Consider the following 23,605-nt stretch of genomic DNA (forward strand, 5'->3'; position numbering starts at 1 on the left):
ACACTGGTCCTTTCTATCCTGGTTCATTTTCCTTCATAGTAACATTTTAAAATTAGTAATATATCAATTTAAAGGTTGGGAATAAAGTTTAAAGTCAAACACATTTTTAGTATAGAAATATATATATTTATATAGAAAGTCCTGAAAGAGGGACAAATGAGGGGGGAAGAGGGACAGGGCTCCCAAAAAGGGACTGTCCCTCTGAAAAAGGGACAGTTGGGAGCTATGAAATATGTCCGAGTTCATGTAGGATTATGTAAATCTGTATGCAAATTTATGCAGCTTGAAAATGGACCAATCCAGTCCCACCCAGGTTTAATTTGATTGGTCCATTTGCAAGATGCATAAATTGGCATACGAATTTACATAATCCTACATAAACTTGTAAATATTTGCATCTCATTGATCATCCCCAAGAAGGAGTACTGTATGTCGATACACAAAATACAAAAATAAATAAATACAAAAACTCCCAATTCCCCACGTTTTCTATGTATGCAGTAAAACAACCAAAGCTTTGCATAAAACGCTACAGTATTCCACACAAATAATTTGATTAGCTTTTCTCATAGTACCACAAGGGTTAAAAGGGTTACAAGCAATGCAGGTTTAGCAAAAGTCCCAATCACATTGCACACACACGAGACAGACCAAGCAGCTTACAGCTATTGTTTACATTCTAGCACTGCACTGCTAAAGTGCAATTACTGATTCTGCGTGACTTGAGCATTGGCCGCCGTCACCCTCTCTCTGACAAATCACATCTTACGTTCAATAACAGGCATCAGTGAGAGCTCACTTACTATGAAGAGCTGGCTTTGCTGGGCATAAGCAGAGCACTCAGCACAGCAGTGAATGAATGAAGCCCTGCCAGCCAGCAGGGGAATGTGGATCTAGGGGAGGGCGTGGGCTAGATGTCTGCATGGTTATTCCTGGAAGCTGAAGCTATGCCCTGGAAGCGCTCCCCTCACTGGATACATTCATAGGCACAGCACTGTGTGATCAGGCTGGTAAGTCATGTCCTCTGAAAAGATGTCTAATCACAGATCTCCTCGCCCCCAGCGTGGATTACAGGATGATTTCAGTGTAGTGTGCTTTCTTTGTACTGTGAACGAGGAGGATGACACATGGCAAGCTGTGAGCACTCGTCAGTCAGTCAGTCAGTCAGTCAGTCAGTCAGTCAGTCAGTCAGTCAGAGACTTGTTTCTATAGACTCATTCAATAAATATGTTGGCAGACGTTATCACGTGATCATAGATAAGAGGTGATGTCATGTTTTGAGATTCAATAGTTTGGATTATTTAGGCAGGCATTGCAAATTGCAAGGGTGATTTAAAAACTCAAGTGAGCCTGTCTGCACCAGTTAATATAATGCGGTTGCTATGGGTTACAGTTTTTATCAGCTTTTGGATTTTTTTTTACTTAGATCAGCTTATTTCAGCATTGCAAACGAATTGCTTGTTTACTTTTGTCTCTGAACTTTCCATTTGTAGATATTGGGAGTTGGTTTAATCACACGTGACTATAAAATGATTGAAGGCTTTATTAATAGCACAGCTACTGATGTGTAGTACACTGTGTACTATCTTTGCTATGCTAATATTACTAAACACATTCCTGATCTAGATCCTACTTAGACACTCGGGACTTGTTGCTCATGACGTTTTATTATTTTAAAACAATTTGAGAGTGTTTTTTTTGTTTGTTTGTTTTTTCCCTAGGTTTTGCAGAATACTTAAAATGAACCCGAGGTGAAAATAAACTGATGTGAGAAAATATTATATTTATCCTCCCACTCCTTAAATTTACTGGGTAGTTTTTTTCTTGTTGTTTTTTTTTTTTTTTAATACCTCATGGGGTACTTATCCGTTAGCCGGGCGCATCCTCTAGGTGGCGACAAAACTCCACCAGAGTTACATCTTTCCCTACTATCCATGTCGGCCTGGAGGGGGAATAGTAATTAGCGCCACCTACCGGATGCGCCCAGCTAACGGATAAGTACCCCTCATGGTTTTACTTTATATTTAAAGGGGAACTGAAGAGAGAGGTATATGGAGGCTGCCATGTTTATTTTCTTTTAAGCAATACCAGTTGCCTGGCTGTCCTGCTGATCCTCTGCCTCTAATACTATTAGCCATAGCCCTTGAACAAGCATGCAGCAGATCAGGTGTTTCAGACTTTAAAGTCAGATCTGACAAGACTAGCTGCATGCTTGTTTCTGGTGTTGTTCAGATACTACTGCAGAGAAATAGACCAGCAGGACTGCCAGGCAACTGGTATTGATTAAAAGGAAATAAATATGGCAGCCTCCGTATACCTCTTACTTCAGTTCCCCTTTAACCATTTACTCAGTTAGTTGAATGTTTTACTGTCTCTAATCAGTGGCAGCCTATTAAGTGTCCCAGAGTTAGAAAAAGGTCAGTAGTTCATGCATTTTATCTCTCCCTGCCCTCAAGTTGTATTCTGCTAGGAAAACTTTTATGGCTGTAATTTGCGTATCAGTGATGTTTACTATAGTCGCTGATAAGGTACTGACAAGACAGAAGCAGTCACTGCCATGCCTAGAAATTAACTCTTTCAGGCACCAAACTAAAACAAGTAAAACAGCCTGGCCAGTATGTTTTGTATTGTACATACACATGTTTGTCTCATCATATCCCCTCGGGTACTATTTAATGCGTTGCATTGAGTTGTGTCACATTTTGGCAAACGTAACACATTAAGGCCCAGTTCACACTGGCATTAAAAAACATGCCTTTCACGGAACGGATCCTAACGGATGCATATGGATCCAATGTTAACCTATGGATCTGTTCACATCTGTCTGTTCAAACAGATCCGTTCCGCAACATCCGCTGAACGGAACGCAAGTTTTCTGCTGCACCAATTTTGAAGCTGAAGCGCTGCATTGGGGGCAATAAGAAAACGGAACGTTTCTTCACACTAGTGAAGAAACAGACCATTCTAAGGGCTCGTTTCCACTATTGCGGTGTGGAATCGCCTGGATTCCACCGCTGCCGAAATCGCATGCGGATGCGATTCCGCATGCGTTTTTTGCCGCGAATTTGCATGCGAATTCGCATAGGTGAGGGTATATGCGATTTTAACCATGTCACTGCCTGTGTGAATTTACATTGGTACCTATGCGAATTCGCGGCAAAAAATGCATGGGGAAAACGCATGCGATTTCCCTATTAAATACATTGTGTGCGATTCGCCTGCATTCCACACGCAGGCGAATTCTGAGGGCTCTGCCGTGCAGAAAAATCCTGCACAGAAAAACGCACAGCAAAACTGACAAGTGGAAACAGGCCCATCCACTTGTACTGGCTGTGCGAATCCGCATGCGCACAACGCATGCAGATTCGCGATAGTGGAAACGGGCCCTAAGGCTTTGAGTCTGCCAGGAGAAAAGCGCGATATAAATGTTATTTGTCTTGTCTTGTCTAAGGTGCAAAATCCACTTTGGGGGTCTGGGGGGGGGGGGGGATGTGGGGAAACAGAGCGGAAGCAGAGGAATGGAAACGGAGTGACAATGGATCCGATTGACCGGTGATTAGATCTGTTTTCACGGATCCATTTGTCACTGTAATGCAAGTGTGAACTTGGCCTAAGTGTAAAAGGGCCCTCGTAGTTAAATAATATACAGTATACGGTAAGTATGCACATATATATTGTAAAGTATATAACTTCCCTTTTCCAGCACAATAAAACTATATCATTCAACACATTAACATGAATTGGTAGATTGGAGCAGACTTTAAAGCAGAACTGAAATAACCTAAAAATAAGTTTCACTTACCTGGGGCTTCTGCCAGCCCCCTGCAGCCGACCTGTGCCCACACCATCCTGGACCGATCCTCCGTTCCCCTGCAGCGGCTCACTTTTCTTCATGCAGCGGAAGCCAACTTCTAAGTCGACGGCCACTGCGCCTTGGCCACGTGTATCCTCGTATGTGTTCCCGGAGCCAGGAGCATCCTGCGCAGGTGCAGTACGAGAAAAGCTCCCGGGAGCGTGAACAAGGGCATAGGCTACCAGGGCTGTACACGCGCAGTGCACTCCAACTGCGTGAAGTGAAAGTGAGCCGCAGCGTGGGAACGGACTATCATATGGTAACTTCGTGGGCACAGGTCGGCTGCAGGGGGCTGGTAAAGCCCCAAGTAAGTGAAACTCTTATTATTATTTTTTTTTTTTTTACAGTGGTGCGGTGTAACGGCTGCTTGGTGCGGCTTACCGCACTGCAATTCACCACCTATGCAATGTTCACAGTGTGGTGGATGCGTTGCGGTATAATGAGTTGCAGCATCAGTACCTTACCATTAAATGCGCACATTAACGGTCAAAGTGAAGCACAGTTTTAATTGACTGCTTCACTGTACCTTGCACAATGAGGCCATAATGTGGGGTGATGCTTTCCCGGCGCATTGCGTTGCATTCCTGACTAAGCATTACCTTGTACTAATACTGTGCTGTGTGATCTGGTTTTCTTGTATTCCTGTATTGTCATATTGCTGTATGTCACCCCTAAATATTGTCTGTAACCTAAATTAATGTTCAGCGATGCGTAATATGTTGGCGCTTTATAAATACAATAAATAAATAAAAATAAATAAAATGGCCTCAGCCATTAAATGCGCACATTAACAGTCAAAGTGAAGCACAGTTTTAATTGACTGCTTCACTGTACCTTGCACAATGTGGCCATAATGTGGGGTGACGCTTTCCCCGGCTCATTGCGTTGCATTCCTGCTGTAACAGAAATGCAAATTCTACTGTGAATGTTGCCTCAGGCTCCTTTCCCACGATGGCCTCAGTTCATTAAAGGCAGTTCGGTAAAATAATTTTAAGTTTTTACACTTTTTTTTCCAAATTCACTAAGATTTCCTACAGGCAGTAGAAGTTCAGTAATATACCGAAAAAAAAAACATGCATCAATTCTCTAAGCCCTGCTCAGTAAGTCTCACCGGCTGTGGAGCAGGTCAGGCAGGAAGCGGTGAGTGATCCCACAAGTGGTTTGCATGAGTGTGTTTTTTTTTTTTTTTTCTGTTCAGTGCATCCCCAACATCCCTTTAGATGTGCTGCAGCCACTAGAGGGAGCTCTTTTGTATACCAGTATATAGATATGCACATCTAAAGGGATACAGAAAATACTTTTTAAATATCTCCTACTGCTGTGCCATTCTGAACTCCCACCCTCTAGAGTATTGGATCAAATGGAGTGAGAAGCAGAGCTGTGTGGCTCTACCTATTGGCTGTCTGCTACACCTGTCAATATTACCGCATGGAGAGTAGAGATGTCGCGAACCTCCGATTTTTGGTTCGCGCACCTTCGCGGAAGGTTCGGTTTGCGTAAAAGTTCGCGAACCGCAATAGACTTCAATGGGGAGGCGAACTTTGAAAAATAGAAAAAATTATGCTGGCCACAAAAGTGATGGAAAAGATGTTTCAAGGGGTCTAACACCTGGAGGGGGGCATGGCGGAGTGGGATACATGCCCAAAGTCCCGGGGAAAAATCTGGATTTGGCGCAAAGCAGCGTTTTAAGGGCAGAAATCCCATTGAATGCTAAATTGCAGGCCTAAAGTGCTTTCAAACATCTTGCATGGGTATACATCAATCAGGGAGTGTAATTAGAGTTCTGCTTCACACTGACACACCAAACTCACTGTGTAACGCACCGCAAACAGCTGTTTGCGTAGTGACGGCCATGCTGGACTGGTGCGCAACATGGCCAGAGTGTAGGCCATGGCGTTTTTCAAGCCCATATGGTCGCCAGGCTGTGGTAGCTCAATGATAGAACAACAGGGACTGTCCAGCTGATCAAATTTGGTCTGACCACAATGAAGCAACGACCTTATTATCTTTTGTGTGCCACCCCCACCCGAGACACTCAAATAGCCGGCGGTCATTGCTTCATTGTGATACGCAAACCCCTTCACCGCGGCAAGGTAATGATCACAAAGGGGGATGGGCACATGTACATGCCTTTTTGTTTTTTTTGTTGCAGCCGCCCGCAGTGCAGCCAGAAAAATTAGCCAGGCATGTACACACACCAGAAACATTAGTGTAGTGGCCGCTGCTAGCAGCGGCCTTAAAAATTCAGGAATCCGCCTAGAGTTCTGGACCCTGTTGGTGGTGGTGGAGAAGGCAAGCGGCCTGCAGGCAGAGATGCTGTGTGTGGGGACTGACTTAGTCTTCGGTCATGCAGTAGCCCTCCGTGATCCATTCCTCATTCATTTTGATAAAGGTCAGGTACTGAACACTGTCGTGTCTTAGGCGACCTCTCTTCTGAGTAACTATGCCTCCAGCTGCCCTGAAGGTCCTTTCTGACAGGACGCTTGCGGCAGGGCAAGAGAGAAGTTGTATGGCAAATTGGGACAGCTCTGGCCACAGGTCAAGCCTGCGCAACCAGTAGTCCAAGGGTTCATCGTCGCTTTTTGCAGTGTCTACATCCACACTCAAGGCCAGGTAGTCGGCTACCTGCCGGTCCAGGCATTGGTGGAGGGTGGATCCGGAAGGACTATGGCGAGGAGTTGGACTAAAGAACGCCCGCATGTCCGACATCACCCTGAAATCGCTGGAGCGTCCTGTCCTTGCCTGCGTGGACTTGGGAGTAGGAGGGTTACTGCCAGTGGTACCTTTATTGCGTTGTGCAGCCACATCACCCTTAAACGCATTGTAAAGCATCATCGACAGCTTGTTCTGCAAGTGCTGCATCCTTTCCGCCTTGTGTTGAGTTGGTAACAGGTCCGCCACTTTGTGCCTGTACCGAGGGTCTAGTAGCGTGGCCACCCAGTACAGGTCATTCGCCTTGAGTTTTTTGATACGGGGGTCCCTCAACAGGCTGGACAACATGAAAGAGGACATCTGCACAAAGCTGGATGCAGACGTACTCTCCATCTCCTCTTGCTCTTCCTCAGTGACGGGATGCAACTCCTCTTCCTCCCCCCAGCCACGAACAATACCACGGGAACGTGGAGCAGCAGAAGCCCCCTGTGACGGCTGCCGCGGTTTTTCTTCTTCCGCCGCCTCTTCCTCCTCCACAGAAACACCTTCCTCATCATCATCATCAGAGTCTGACTCCTCTTCTTCCCCACACGACTCCTCCTCTTCCTCCTCCTCCTCCTCCTCCCCCCTCTGTGCTGCCGCAGGTGTTGTGGGAACATCGGGTTCGGGTGTAAATGGCTCCCACGACTCCTGCTGCCGTAACTCTTCTCGTTCACGCTCCTCCACAGCTGTATCCAGCACTCTACGCACGGCGCGCTCCAGGAAGTAGGCGTAGGGGATCAAGTCGCTGATGGTGCCCTCATCACGACTCACCAGTTTGATCACCTCCTCAAAGGGCTCCATGACCCTGCATGCATTTCACATCAGTGTCCAGTTGTTGGGCCATAACATCCCCATCCTCCCAGATTGTGTCCTTGTACTGTAATGATACAGGTACTGGGTGACAGCTTTCTCCTGGTCTATCAGGCAAGAGAACATCAGCAGGGTGGAATTCCAGCAAGTCGGGCTATCGCAAATCAGGCGTCTCACCGGCAAGTTGTTTCTACGCTGAATGTCCACAAAGCGCGCCATGGCCTTGTAAGAGCGCCTGAAATGCCCACACAACTTCCTGGCCTGCTTCAGGACGTCCTCTAAGCCTGGGTACTTGGACACAAATCTTTGCACGACCAGATTCAGCACATGTGCCATGCAGGGTATGTGTGTCAGCTTTCCCAAATTCAACGCAGCAATGAGATTGCTGCCGTTGTCACACTCCACGTTGCTGATCTCAAGCTTGTGCGGGGTCAGCCATTGCTCCACCTGTTTGTTAAGAGCAGCCAGGAGAGCTGCTCCAGTGTGACTCTCCGCTTTCAGGCAAGACATGTCTAACACTGCGTGACACCGTCGTACCTGGCATGCAGCATAGGCCCTGGGGTGCTGGGGCTGTGTAGCTGGAGAGGAGATCGCGGCACCAGCCAAGGAGGAGGAGGAGGATGACAATGTTATGATCGCTTCTGCAGCGTTTACTGCTGGCTGCAGTGGTATTGCAACCCAAGCAGTTCTGATGTCATTACATGCATTTGCTTGCATAGTTTGGTTTGCACTTAAACTAGTTGCTGATTCCATCTGCAGTCGCTCTGAAGTTAATGACAGTTTAATATGCTTTTGTGTAAACAAACATTGTCTGCTGCAATGGAGGGGCAATCCCTTTCCTGCAGGCTGCATATCATTGTCTGCCTTTTCCTGCTGTCAGCCTGTGATTAATTACCATTCACTTGTGTGGGAATCTGCAGGTCTGCTCCCATTGGATGACCTCAGTATAAAGAACTGCTTCCTGCAATGCTTCATGGGCTACCATAGTCTCAGATTCTGTCTGTTACTCTGCTCGTGCCCCACCTCGTTCCTAGTCCGTGTGGACTGCGCTGACTCCTGCGAAGGGGTCAGCGAGTCCTCCTAGTTCTGCTCTTGTTCTAGAAGTTGTTACTCTGCTTGTCTTGTGTCATATATTGGTTCATCGCCAATATATACGCATACTTGCGCATTTTGTTATTTTCCTTGTATTCGTGTTACGTTGATACATCAGTGTCGCTGATATATACGTACACGAACTGTTTATTTCCTGTGTTCAGTTAGTCAGCCTTTCAGCACGTTTTGGTGGTTGCGCGTATCGTGATCACCCGTGCTGAGTTAGTATCCTGCTCCTGGTCCTGTTTGTGGATTGCGTTCATCTCTGCGAGGAGATAACGAATCCTTCTGAATCCTGTCCTGTTACCGTTTGTGGATTGCGTTCATCTCTGCGAAGAGATAGCGAATCCTTCTGAGTCCTGTTCCCTGTATTGCTCCAGTGCTAGCCAGTGTTCCTGCTTATGTCATATATCGGTTCATTGCCGATATATACATATGTGTTAGTCAGACGTTACAAATAGTTTCATTGATAGCTGTAATTGTAATACGCTAGGAAAACATACTTAATGTATATTTGTCTGTGTTACGTTCATCTATCTTGATCCTGCTATTTCCTGACTATCCTGTCCTGTCTTTGTGAGGCACGCCATCGCTGCAAACGCATTGGCTGCCTCATTCCAGTCTGTCTTGTTGTGGACGCTTGCTGTCACTAAGTAGTGGCTAGTTAAGCAAGCGTTCATTCTGTTTACCTGCCCTGATCTCCTCAGTTCTGGTTTATGCGCTCAGCGCTACTTTGCGCTGAGACGTTATCACGAAAGTATTGTTTGTGGCTGTTCGGATCTGCACCGGCTCTGTGCGCCACAATCTCCTATCGGAGTCAGTCCTCTCCTCCACTAAACTGGGGATATCCTGATTCCTTGTGCTGGTGTGTGTACCTCCTTCCCGTCAGCTTATGCATCACGTGCTGACCGTGGAGAATACACCCCCAAGCCTAACAGACAACAGCGAAGCGGTGGTAGCAGGTGGAGAGGAGGTGGCTGGAGGCCTGCCTGCAAGCCATGGAGGTGTGACAAGTCGGTCCGCTGCGCAGCCACGTACTCCCTGCTTGCTGCCATCGGTCACCAGGTTGACCCAATGGGCTGTGTATGTAATGTAGTGGCCCTGCCCGTGCTTGGCAGACCAAGCATCTGTGGTCAGGTGGATCCTTGACCCAACGCTGTGTGAGATGACACCACTTGCCTCTCAACTGCACGGTACAGTTTGGGTATGGCCTTTTTGTGAAAAATAATTGCGGCCTGGTATCTTCCACTGCGGTGTACCAATGGCCACAAACTTACGGAAAGCCTCAGACTCCACCAGCTTGTATGGTAATAGCTGGCGAGCTAATAGTTCCGCCACGCCAGCTGTCAGACGCCGGGCAAGAGGGTGACTGGCAGACATTTGCTTCTTACGCTCAAATACTTCCTTCACGGACAGCTGGGTACTGCTGTGGGCAGAGGAGAAGGAACCGCTGAAGGGAAGAGGCGATGTGGAGGACGGTGGCTGTGAAGGTGCAAGGGAGAAAGTGGGTGAAGACGATGCACCTGAAGGAGGAAGAGGAGAAGGAAGGTGGCTTGTCTTTTGAGGGGTGCTGCTTTTCCTCAGGTGTTCTTGCCATAGCTGTTTGTGCCTTCTCTCCAGGTGCCTTCGTAAGGCACTTGTCCCTACGTGAGAGTTGGCCTTTCCACGGCTCAATTTTTGCTGGCAGAGACAACAGATGGCTTTGCTCCGATCTGAGACACACACGTGAAAAAATTTCCAAACCGCTGAGCCCCCCCTGGGGTGATGGCGCTACGGTGGCATCAGCAGCTGACGTTGAAGGGCATGTTGGCTGGCTGGCCATAGCTGGCGATACATGGCGCCGGACACTGCCCCCAGCTGTTTCTGAGGATGAGCTCCCTCTGCTTCTATCATGGAGTCGTCTCCTCCTACTCCTCTCTGACTCCTCCTCTGAATTGTCCCCATGGTCATCTCCTCTACCGGGAACATATGTGGTATCCGTATAATCGTCATCATAATCCTCCTGGCCAGCTTCGCTTTCCTCAGACACCTCCTCAACTGCACCAACTTCAGGTGGTTCATCATCCCCCTCCTCACACATTACGTCCATACTATCGCCACCTAACTCAGACGTATGAGGTGGTGTACCTGCGCCTTCTTGTTGTTGCAGTAGTGGGTGTGAATCAGTGATTTCACCACCACCACCAAATAACTCCTGCGAAGTGTCAAATGCAGCAGATGTGGTGCTTGTTGTAGCGCTGGTGGCTGCGGGAGATGAGGTGTTCTGTGTTAAATAGTCAAGCACGTCCTGATCTTGGGAAGTGATGGCACGTGCCTTCTTCTGAGCACTGTATTTTGGGCCAGGTCCGCACGAAATCACAGCAACACCACCTCGCACAGACCTGCCGGTGCCTGGTGGCCTTCCTCTGGGTCTGCCTCTACCTGGTTTGTCCATTTTGTCCATCTCGGGGGATGCTAGGTATATGCAGTGAGCTGGGTTCACTCAACACAACAGGTACTTAGATGCAGTGAGGTGGGTTCACTGAACAATAAAGGTACTTAGATGCAGTGAGCTGGGTTCACTGAACAGTAAAGGTACTTAGATGCAGTAAGATGGGTTCACTGAATACAACAGGTAGTAAGATGCAGTGAGCTGGGTTCACTGAACAGTAAAGGTACTTAGATGCAGTGAGCTGGGTTCACTGAACAGTAAAGGTACTTAGATGCAGTGAGCTGGGTTCACTGAACAGTAAAGGTACTTAGATGCAGTGAGCTGAGTTCACTGAATACAACAGGTAGTAAGATGCAGTGAGCTGGGTTCACTGAACAGTAAAGGTACTTAGATGCAGTGAGGTGGGTTCACTGAATACAACAGGTAGTAAGATGCAGTGAGCTGGGTTCACTGAACAGTAAAGGTACTTAGATGCAGTGAGCTGGGTTCACTGAACAGTAAAGGTACTTAGATGCAGTGAGCTGGGTTCACTGAACAGTAAAGGTACTTAGATGCAGTGAGCTGGGTTCACTGAACAGTAAAGGTACTTAGATGCAGTGAGGTGGGTTCACTGAACACAACAGGTAGTTGGATGCAGTGAGCTGGGTTCACTGAACATAACAGGTAGTAAGATGCAGTGAGCTGGGTTCACTGAACAGTAAAGGTACTTAGATGCAGTGAGGTGGGTTCACTGAACACAACAGGTAGTTAGATGCAGTGAGCTGGGTTCACTGAACACAACAGGTAGTTAGATGCAGTGAGCTGGGTTCACTGAACACAAAGCTAGGTATATGCAATGATGAGGTGGGTTAAGTAAACACAACAGGTACTGGGTATATGCAGTACTGGGCAGTACAATGTGCAGCTCCCTGTCACACACACAGGTAGTCACTGAATGTGCTGGGCTGCTGGCAGTGGCACACACACTATCAATTAGCAAGGCTGTGCATGCAACAAAAGTGTCAGTTTGACACACAGAAAAAAAAAAGTACAGGATGAGCTCTGAAAAGAGCTATTGAGGGGTGCTATAAAAGCAATAACAATCAGCCAGGAGCAAGCTAAGCATCAAGAACCTAACTAATCTGTCCCTGGAAGAACAAGTCTGCAGCAGCTGTCCCTAGTCTGTCTCTAGCAGGCACACGAGTGAGGCTAATGGCCGCCGCAGCCTGCCTTATATAAGGGGGGTGGTGGGGTGGCCCTCCAGGGCTTAGTGTAGCCTGAATGGCTACAATGTGCCTGCTGACTGTGATGCAGAGGGTCAAAGTTGACCCTCATAGTGCATTATGGGGCGAATCGAACTTCCGCAAAAGTGCAAACCCCCAAAGTTCGCCTAGAACCGTTCGCCGGCAAACCGTTCGGTACATCTCTAATGGACAGTGTGAGTTACCGGCTGGTCAGAGCTGGAGGAAAATACCAAACACTTTTACTTGGTTTACCGAATATTTTCATTTTTGTGATCTGCAATTTCTTGAGGTATTTACCTCACTAGTCGGTAATGTTACTTTTCAGTGCGGTAATATGTTTTAGTGAATTGGCATTTGGCCAGGTGATTGGTAAAATCAGCTGTTTTCTGCATTACCAAATGTGGTAATGCTTGGTGAATTGAGGCCAATATGGCCTTTCACACTGATAGTTGAGCATTGTGACAAGTCCCGATGGAACAATGAATTGCATGGGGTTGTGTTACTGGCAGTACGCATGGCTCTATGTGCGGTGCAAACATAGGTCTGTGGACTGCATGCTGCACATTACATGTCCCATCACATTGAAAACGTGCAATGCGACTTTTCTTAATTGCTGCATCACAATCCTATTTCTGTGGATGAGCATCATATTGATCTAGTATGAAAGTAGCCTTAGGGCCCGTTTCCACTAGCGCGGAAACCGGACCGATCGCGCGGGGGAACTCTCCCTTAGGCAACTATGGCGCCGCTGGCCAAATCGCTTACCCTAGCGATTCGGCCAACACTGGCCACAGTTTTCGCGTCGGAGGCTGCAGATCCCATAGCCGTGCATGCCACGGCTCATGGGATTCATATGCTTTCCCGCTGAGCAGGAAGTGCCACCGCGCGTCTCGCAGTCTCCAGCTAGTGGAAACGGACCCTTAGGGGGGAAAATGGCATTGTGCGGTATGCGTATGTTGTGATGGGTACAGTGAAATTGCATCCATTTGGAAGTTAACACACCTCATGTAAGATAACTTCATTGGTATGCACGAAAAAAATTGCAGAGGAGAAATCCAACAACACACCTGATAAAAAATGCAGAATCGGACATGCAAAAAAAAAAAATGTTGAAAATTGCATGGAAAATTGGATGAATAAGTGTGAACCTGCCTAAGATACAAGGCAAATGGTTGTCGTCAGTTACTACAAGGAAGTGATAACTTGGTATGTGTGGCCAGGATTATCACAAGGTTGTAGGACATTAGTTCTGCATCCTGAAACCCTGACATATCTTCAGTTGTAGATATTCCTTATCCACATTAAAACCTTCACTGCTAAAAACTTAAAGGAGACTTTGTGAATAACGGCTTATCCTGTATAGGAAGCAGATTTGCAGTCACTTTGCAGTCATTCAAGCACAAGACACCAGAGGTGTGGAGGCTCTCTAACTGATCAGGTATATAATAAATAGTACACCTCGTGTTCGTTCACTGGCAAGAGGAACATTTGGCAACTTCTAGTCTTAAAGAGAACCCGAGGTGTGTTTAAAGAATGTTATCTGCATACAGAGGCTGGATCTGCCTATACAGCCCAGCCTCTGTTGCTATCCCAAACCCCACTAAGGTCCCCCTGCACTCTGCAATCCCTCATAAATCACAGCCATGCTGTGAGGCTGTGTTTACATCTGTAGTGTCAGTCTCAGCTGCTCCCCCGCCTCCTGCATAGCTCCGGTCCCTGCCCCCGTCCCTTCCCTCCAATCAGCAGGGAGGGAAGGGATGCAGGCGGGGACTGGAGTTCTGCAGGAGGCGGGGAGAGCAGCAGACTGACACTATAGAGATAAACACAGCCAGCTCTGACAAGCTGTTTGTCAGCAGCGTGGCTGTGATTTATTAGGGATTGCAGAGTGCAGGGGGACCTTAGGGGGGTTTTGGATAGCAACAGAGGCTGGGCTGTATAGTCAGATCCAGCCTCTGTATGCAGATAATATTCTTCAAACCCACCTCGGGTTCTCTTTTTAATGTAAAATAAATCACTCTTGTAACTGAATGTTGCCAATGTTTACAATTATAATGTTCCCTCTGACTGAGTTACATTATTGCTAAGTTTATGTACATTTGAGTTCGCCACAACTCGTCATGACCACATCTACTTTTACACGAATCACACATTTTCTTTTCCAGGGGTGCCCCAGATCTTCCAGGATCCTAAAAATGACCTTATATATGTGCCACATTTTGCAGATTAAGATGTTGTACAATTTAATTACTGAATGTTGGGCAGCTGTTACTGAGGACTTTCTTATAATCCATCATACATCTACAAAGATATTACATATGCACTGTATATGTAATATCTTTGTAGTATTGTATAATGTACCCAATGCACCCTAGCCTGACCCTGTGTGCTACCCTCGGTTCATTTATTTATTCATTTATTTTTAGAAAGCTCTTAGGTTCTATTTAATAAATGTGCTAACAAGCTTCATGATCACATTAAATGTATGGGAACAGCTAATTGCAGTCTGTTTGTGGAGCCTGTAGTAAAGGCAGATAAAATAAGTAATTAGGGTCACTGCTTCACAAAGAGGCCACAATGTGTGTATGTGTGTCTTGTCTGCATGAGTGTACTATGTGTGTGTTCAGTGTGTTTGTGCACTTTCCATTTGTACATACAATGTGTGTCAAACTGTGTGTGTGTGTGTGTGTGTGTGTGTGTCAGTATGTGTGGTGGTTGGAATTACATTCTGTTGTAACAATGCTATTTTATATTTTACCAGGAAAATACTGAAGATTATAAAGATGGCTAAAGACTTCCGATACTGCTTCCAGCACCCCTGGTCACGCATAGTTATTGCTTATCTGGTGACTTTTTTTAATTTTCTAATATTTGCTGAGGATCCGGTGTCTCACAGCCAGACGGAAGCCAATGTCATTGTTGTTGGGAACTGTTTTTCTTTTATAATGACCAAATATCCAGGAGGAGCTTGGAACTTTTTTAAAGTCTTGCTTTGGCTTATTGCAATCTTAGTTGGGCTTGTGGCTGGGAAGTTCCTGTTTCACCAGCGACTGTTTGGTAAGTTGTTTGCTAATATTTTGTATTCTTTGTCTGTTAGGGATGATATGTTTTCTTCAATTTTGCTTGCAGTGAATATTGTTCCCGGCAGGCAAAACGGTACATAGCGCAACAGAGTGCAGACATTTGTGTTATTCTATTCATAAAATTCTTCTTAACTGACATAAAAAAAAATGCCTACACAGTATGTTTAACTGAAGGGCGTGGACACCGCAGCAGCCCCAGGACCGCCTAACGCCGATCGGCGTAAAGTCCTGGGGCAGCGATTTTCAGGAGATCGCGCGCATCTCCGCTTGGATGATGGAGCTCCACTCCGCCGCCACTGGGAGACTGTTAGATGGCAAAACTGCCGTCTATTTACTCTGTACAGTGCTGCGATCTACGGCAGTGCTGTACTGGGGACAGCCGTGTGACATTATAACAGCCGATCATGGGGATTGGCAGGCGGGGTAGGGAGGGAGGGGTGGATGGGGAAAAAATAAAAAAATAGGGAAATGTATTTACAAATAAAAAAAAATTATAAAAACAAACAAACATTGGGGGAGCGGTCAGACCCCGCCAACAGAAAGCTCTGTTGTGTTGGGCAGAAAGGGGGGGGGGGTCACTTGTGTGCTGAGTTGTACGGCCCTGCAGCGAGCCCTTAAAGCTGCAGTGGCCTAATTTTATTAAACATAGCCTGGTCACTAGGGGGGTGTTTAAGCCTGTGGTCCTTAAAGGAAACCCGAGGTGAGAATAATATTGAGGCTGCCTTATTTCTCTCCTTTTAAGCAATACCAGTTGTCTGGCTGCTGTGCTGGTCCTCTGCCTCTAATTCTTTCAACCATAGACCCTGAACAAGCATGCAGCAGGTCAGGGGTTTCTGACAATATTGTCAGAACTGACAAGATTAGCTGCATGCTTATTTCTGGTGTAATTCAGTTCACTACTGCAGCCAAATAGATCAGCAGGGCTGCCAGGCAACTAGTATTGTTTAAAAGGAAATAAATATGGCAGCCTCCATATCACTCTCACCTCAGCTTCACTTTAAGTGGTTAATGGACTTTTATAAAAAAAAAAAAAAAAAAAAAAAAAAAAAAAGCATGCTCTGCATTAAGAGATCATATCATATTCTTGAGGCCGGATTTACATTGTTTTTACATTACGGTGGGATGTGATGCTCCTGCCACATCCCACCGCAACGCAAAATTGACAATCATATGACCATGCGGCAGAGTGCTCCGACAGGGCCATATGCATATACACTAGGATTCCCATCTGCGCCGTGACACACCGCCCTTCGTTGTTTATACTACTTATGTTGCCCATAGACTTTCATTAACCCAAGCACCGGGCATTAAGCGCAGTGCTTGCTATTGCCCTTGCGTCAGCTCGGATATTTCTGGCGCACTGCAACAGAGCGCAATAAGTGTGAATGTCTCCATAGACTTTCATTGCTTTTGCGGCCCCTTGCGGCAAGCTAGGGTAACACAATGCAGGTTTACCCTGAAAGTGTAAAAGGGGCCATAAAGTAAAACTCCACTTTAACTGAAAAATTCCTACAAATATAACTCGGGCTTCTACTCTCCAGGGATGCCACTGCTTCCTCTCTGCCACTGCTTCTCCTGTTTTTACTTCATTTTTATTTATATATATTTTTTCTTTATATTTGTGTTTTTTTTATATTACACGACTTGAATTGCAAGAAAACTTCTTGCTGCAAAATACTATCTACCATGCCAAAAGGTGTCAACAAAGAAAATTCTGTAAAAAGGGTTTCATTTTTGGCACCCTGGTTATAAGCTCTACTCACCCATTCAAAAAAGATCCATAACCTTGCTCTGATGAAGGACAAAATGGATAGAAACAGCTGTCTGCAAGTTGCCTGGCTGCTGTGCTGCGAAAGTAATCTACATTTCCAAGACACTATCTATGATTATACTTTTCAGATGAAATCTGCATGCAAAACTGCTTATCTCTGGTGTTGGAATTTTTTTCTACTAAAGGTTACAAGACATATACCTAAAATTGCCTAATTATTTCACGTTCTCTTTTTTTTTACCAAATAACAAAGTATACAACTATTCAAGTAAAATACAGACGCAAGGTTGCAGGGTAACAATTTTGTGTGTTGTGTAAAGTTAGTTTGCCAGCTTTAGTGAAGCTTATTATTCTCATTGTTATCCAGACAATAAAGTGAATATAATTATATGCCTGCATACACAGGCTGCAGTGAAATGTGGGAAATAAGGGAAGCAAGAAAGCTGATTAAACAAAATACATGAGCAAATACAAAACTCTCCATTGCAATTAAATAGCAGATATTAACACCGTCAATATGAAGCTGAAGCCAAAACATCTGTGCCTTGTTTACCTTAAGCTTTGTCATCCTCTGCAGAATAACTCCCCTGATTCCTCACAAGATACATAACATTTCTCATGTGCACACTGAATTATTTCTTGATTCATGAGCCTGGTTAGTTTAATAAATACGTGTCATACATGCTGGACATGGCAACGATTAACATGGCTTTATGGTGTTTGGTTACCGAGCTACACATTCAATGTGGGATAACCTCAGATATCTGAATTGGCTCCATACATTTATTTGGAAGTCAGGTTGCAATGAAACAGGAGGAGATGGCTGACATATTGCATCGCCATGTGCAGAACTTCCTATATGGGGAGTGCTGTAAAAACAGCGCAGGAGATTTGGCGGCAAGCGATGCCACCATAGGCTGTAATATGAATTAAGGCTATAGCAGCACTCAGTGGGCTTGATTCACTAAACCGTGATAACTCAAATATCACACCTTATGAACGTTAACACGCCTTATCAGAGTAGCATAGCAAGTGCTACAAACGTATGCCTGCTAATTGGCAATGGCACTCGTCCTGCCCTGATCCTCTGTGGGTTCATAGCGCTCGCTATGCTACTCTGATAAGGCGTGTTAACATTGATAAGGTTTGATATCTTTGATAAGGTGTGATATTTGAGTTATCACGGTTTAGTGAATCAAGCCCAATGAGTGATTTGGGCGCTGCCAGAAGACGGAGCACAGATCACTGCAAAAAAACTGTAATTCAGCCTCCAGCAATAGCTGGAAGCCGAAATGCGTCTTTCCCCCACTATTCATGGCGGCCTGGAGGGGGAATAGTAATTAACGCCACTGAGACTTGTGCAGAAGTAGGGTAAGCTGTTTATTGGCTTTCCTCTGCACCGAAATTTCCCAGCGGCTGTGTAATAGGTACGCCCTATAGAGTGCTTGCACTGCACAGGCAAATACTCATAGAGCGTGACATTTCACACATGCAGGAACTCAGCTGTGCATTTAGCTGTATGCTGAGCTTCGCTTTAGGGATACTGTACACTGCCCTTTAGGCTCCTTTCACACTGCATCAGTTGCGTTGCAGAAAAATTCTGCACATCAACTCACTGCCCATACAGTTCTATGGGCCAGTTCACATCATCTGCATGTTAAGATTGCGTTATTTTAACTAGTTGCCATCCCTATCAGTAGCTGATACCCCCTTTCCCATGAGAAATCTTTACCTTTTCTCAAGTAGATCATCAGAGGGGTCTGTATGGCTGGTATAGTAGTGAAACCCCTCCCACGGTGTGACGTCAGGACCTAGGTCCTGACCGTTTCCTCTCTGTGAGCCTTGTTGCATTGTGGGAAAGAATAGTTGTTTCCAACTGCCAAGCAACCAGTATCTCCCTCTGTGCATATATTTATCTATTTACAAAAACAACCTTTTAGCCTATTGAAATGTTAACCTCCTTGCCGGTTATCCCGAGCTCAGCTCGGGGTAACCTGCGCAGGAGGATATCTCAGGCCCCGCTGGGCCGATTTGCATAATTTTTTTTTCCCTACACGCAGCTAGCACTTTGCTAGCTGCGTGTAGGTCGCGATCGCCGACGCTCGCCGCCGATTCGCCGCTACCCGCCGCGCCGAGCCGCCCCCCCCCCCCCCCGCCCCAGACCCCTGCGCAGCCTGGCCAATCAGTGCCAGGCAGCGCTAAGGGGCGGATCGGAGTTCCCTCTGACGTCACGACGTCTATGACGTCGGTGACGTCATCCCGCCCGGTCGCCATGGCGACCGGGGAAGCCCTGCAGGAAATCCCGTTCTCAACGGGATTCCCTGCATACTCTGATCGCCGAAGGCGATCGGACTGGGTGGGGGGATGCCGCCGCTTAGCGGCTATCATGTAGCGAGCCCTGGGCTCGCTACATGATTTAAAATTAAATAAATAAATAAATAAAAAGTGCGGCGCTGCCTCCTTGCCGGATTTTTTAGACCGGCAAGGAGGTTAATGAGTGTGGTTTATAAATAATGGCATTTGGTACTGTCTAGTGTTCTTTCCATTTCTTGACAAAAGTGCCAGTGTCTTACAGGCAATGGGTACTATTCAAGCTATACAATGTAGTGCTTTTCCAAGCAAAAAGTGACAGCGGAAGTGGGATTATAAAGCATGCTGACCACTACGGTTCGCTCTGCAAAGGGTTTGAGTCAGAAATTTAGGTCTGACTCGAGTACAAGTCGACCTCTATACTTTTATTTAGTGAGTCAGACCTATTTCCTTTTAAGCAATACCAGTTGCCTGGCAGTCCTGCTGATCCTCTATATAGGTCTAATACTTTTAGCCATAGACCCTGAACAAGCATGCAGCAGGTCAGGTGTTTCTGACATTTTTGTCAGAGCTGACAAGATTAGCTGCATGCTTGTTCCCGGTGTTATTCAGATAATTCTGCAGCCAAATAGACCAGCAGGGCTGCAAGGCAACTCGTATTGTTTAAAAGAAAATAAATATGGCAGCCACCAGAGGTTTCAAGTTCAACCCACTTTCAACTCTGAGTGTTACCATTTATCATAATGGGATTTCCGTGCTTCTTATCTCCTGTGCCTGTGATGAGACCTACAGATTTATCTTCCTAACTAACTTGTGACAGGTGGAGTTTTGCCCTACTCAAATGTTTTATGGAAATATAATGGATTTTTGCAAGGTACACATTTTTGTGGAAAAAAAAAAAAATTCTCAGAAATAGTTTACCCATGCCCATTGACATCTATGCATTTGGTGGAAATGAGTTTTCTCATGCCTGTATACATAAATATGTACATATACTGTATGTGAAACTTGTATGGAAATTACGGTAAACTTTTGCCCAGGGCCCAGTGACAAGGTAGCAATCAGTGGGGTGGGGAGATGGGATCCTGGAGTACTGGATATAGGAATCAGGACCTTCTCACGCAGATGTTTTGTGCGCTCTATTATGTAAAAAGTTGTGTAATGGAGGTTTTGAGCTACAGAGCATTCCGTTTTTACTCTTTATAAAAAACAAATCTGCTCTATTTATAGAGGGCAGAGGTAAAAATATTCTGGGAAACTTTCTATACAGTGCACACCGCTGCAGGTTTACAGATACACCCTGCACGCCAGGTTGTCTGTGGTGAATGAGTAATATGTCTCTGACATGATGCAATGGTCATCTCAAACAGGAAAATGATCAATGATACTTTTTTTGTTTTGCTGAGAATTATTAATTATTTTATTTTTTTTATTATATATTCATTTTAACCACTTCACTCCACAGGCTGTTTTACCATTCCCGCCAACAACAGTTTTCACCTGTCAGTGCTCCTCTTAGTCATTTGGCTTTAACTTTATCACTGCTTATCACACATAAATGACCTAGATCTTGTTTTTGGCACCACAAACTCGTTTTCTTGGTGGTGATATGTTTTTACTAATTACTTTATTTTTTATGCATTTTAAAGGGACAAACAATGAAAAAAAAATACACTATTTTCAAATTCCATCCCTTGTATCTCACTGATGCCAGTGGTCATTCATAACAGGCACTTTGATCGGCTTTGGGAGCACATGTTCCCATTCACCAATCAGTACTCTGGCATGGGGCGTCACAAACCTGCTGCTTGTAAATAAAAAAAGATACGTGGTAGTGAAGTCCAGAGGAGTTCTCAAGTGGTTTTTAATCATAGGTTGTGATTAACCACTTAAGTACCAGCAGTATCTGCCCCCTTAAAGCAGAATATAACCCTGCATTTCAACTTTGCTCTAAAACATTATTTACAGCATATTATATGCAAAAAGCATTTTTTTTTTACTAGACCAGCATTGGAAGGGTTAAACACAGAGGTTTTAAGTTCCGTGCAGACGTTCAGATAGTTACATTCTATTTAGTTATATGTATATATTTAGAAATGTTACACACTCTTTGGCTGTCCTCCAACTCCTTCTCAGTGAGAGAGATGAGTCACAATAAACACTTAGATACATTTGTGTAAACAAAAAGTATCTAACTCAAGTTCGGATGCTGTCTGCAGAAATCTCCAGGGACTTTAAAGCCCTGTGTAACCCTTCCAATGCTGGTCTAGTAAAAAAAAAAAATTGCTCGTTGCATATAATATACTGTAAATAATGTTTTAGAGCAAAGTTGAAATGCAGGGTTATATTCCGCTTTAAGGACCAGAGACCCTGGTACCATAAACCACCGGATACCAAAAAATCGGTGCACATACCCGCTGCAACTGCCATCCACGCCGCACACCCGTCATCTCAGGCCACCCACTCTGCAGCCTCTTCTGATGGCAGGGCTCTGTGAGCCGATCAGGAGCCGCTTTCGTTGGCTCCTGACCGTGTGATCAATGTAAGTCAATGGAAGTTGCTTACATTGATCGACCGGGTCAGGAGCCAATGAAATCAGCTCATGACCTGCTCACACAGTTCTGCCGTCATAGAAACAGCAGGGCAAGTGAGCTGTGGCGTTCCCCACGACGTGACTGGCGGGAGCAACGAGAGCAGAGAGAAAGCCCTGGCAAGTATTAGGGGATCAAAACAGGCTGTAGATTTCAATCACCGTTGTCCGGACATGGTTAAGGCCTATGCCTGAAATGCATGTTTTTTGATGAATACAATTCATATTGGCGGGTGTCTGTAAGTTGGGGACTCCGTGTATTCTGCATATAAGATGCAGTGACTTTTTCTCCCCATTTTTTTGGGTAGAAAAAGTGCGTCTTATATGCCAAAAAATATGGTATATTGCATAGTTGAGGGGGAGTGAGGTATGGCAGAAAATGTGACAATGGAGAGGGGCATGAATTCATTATTTTGCCGGAAATACTTTCTACTTTGGTTGTGGTTGTTGGACTATATTTGCCACCCTGTTTGAGCGGCGACACAAGGAGCACTTTATAGCTTTTATGTGATTTTTAAACTTCTTATTAGCTAAAATAAAGATTATCGGGTCTGCACAATTGCTTATACTGCAGATTATTTGAGAAATTTCATATAAAGCAAAAAACAGGTTAACATTTTTTGGGTCTATTGCATGGCTTAACCTGTGAATCAGTATCACCATGATCATTATATGATAGGGAACAAATGAGATGAGAAACACCAGCATTGTGACTGTAACAAGCAACAAAGGTTTTCTGAACCTCTTCCTTGAATGACGCTGATCTTTAAGGTTGATTAAAACTCTCAAAGAGCTAAAATAGCATGTAAATATAACTATGCCAGGGATAAGGAACCCAAGCAACATTCTGGACATTATAATGGGAGCTACAAAGCTCATTGGCTCTGCTATGTACTCCAGACATTCAGCAATGGTTCCGGCATTCTTTACTGTGCTTATGCGGTAGATATCAGTGATTGACTCAAGGAGTATGAAGAGCCATATAGTGATGGTGCAGAATCTAGCCTTCTTTTTGTCCCACCATCTCAATGAGGTCAGGGGGTGCACAGAGGAAAGGTATCTGTCAAAGCTGATGAGCATTAGGAAGAAGATGCTGCCATATATGTTGATGTTGAAGAATATTCTTTTAAACTGACAAAATGTGGCAATGGAGTATAAAGCAAACTGATCTAAACTGAAGAAGACAGCAATTGGAAGGATGATGATCCATGTGAAATCACAGAGTGCTAAATTGAAGATAAAAATGGTGCTGCTCGTCCAAGACTTGGTGTAGTAGGCATAGTTGATGAGAACAATCACATTCCCCAGAAATCCAAAAAAGAGTGATATGAAGCACATGACTGCCACAACATAGCAGTACCATTCCATGTTTTCTGGCGATGAGCAGAAAAAATAGATGCATGTGGCGTTGTCCAGCTTCCAGTCTCCTGTAGTATAGAGCAAATAACATGCTAGTTACCGTACGTTCAGTGAAGCTAATATGTTTTAAATAATAAGGGGGAAATTCCACCTCGGTTATATACTTGTATCAGGGCTGTGTTCTACCACAATCACTTGTGATCACAAGCTTCTCCATGAGATCTCCTACACATGACCATCACTACTCCTTTTCAAGACCTAGACTAATTCTTTATGTAGTAGCGAACCACGGCTTGATGCATGATACGCTAGTTAAGTTGCTGTGCTCAGGTAGTGCAAAACTATTTTACTGGTACTAATGCAGCAAGTGCCTCACAAATTGCTAATTTAAC

At 45.1% G+C, this 23,605-nt stretch overlaps 1 protein-coding gene across 3 annotated transcripts in view; it reads left to right on the forward strand.

The window, feature by feature from the left end:
- The first annotated feature begins 804 nt into the window (after positions 1–804).
- TMEM117 (transmembrane protein 117) overlaps positions 805–23,605 on the forward strand; it is a 268,344-nt gene continuing 245,543 nt past the window's right edge. For all 3 annotated transcript variants that reach the window (XM_068276571.1, XM_068276572.1, XM_068276573.1), the window contains exons 1-2: positions 805–1,010; positions 14,862–15,157. In XM_068276571.1, coding sequence (XP_068132672.1) covers positions 14,884–15,157 — 274 coding nt within the window. In that variant the 5' untranslated portion in view covers positions 805–1,010; positions 14,862–14,883. The remainder of the gene's footprint in view (positions 1,011–14,861; positions 15,158–23,605) is intronic.

The sequence above is a fragment of the Hyperolius riggenbachi genome, chromosome 3 (assembly GCF_040937935.1).
Source record: "Hyperolius riggenbachi isolate aHypRig1 chromosome 3, aHypRig1.pri, whole genome shotgun sequence".
NCBI lineage: Eukaryota > Metazoa > Chordata > Amphibia > Anura > Hyperoliidae > Hyperolius > Hyperolius riggenbachi.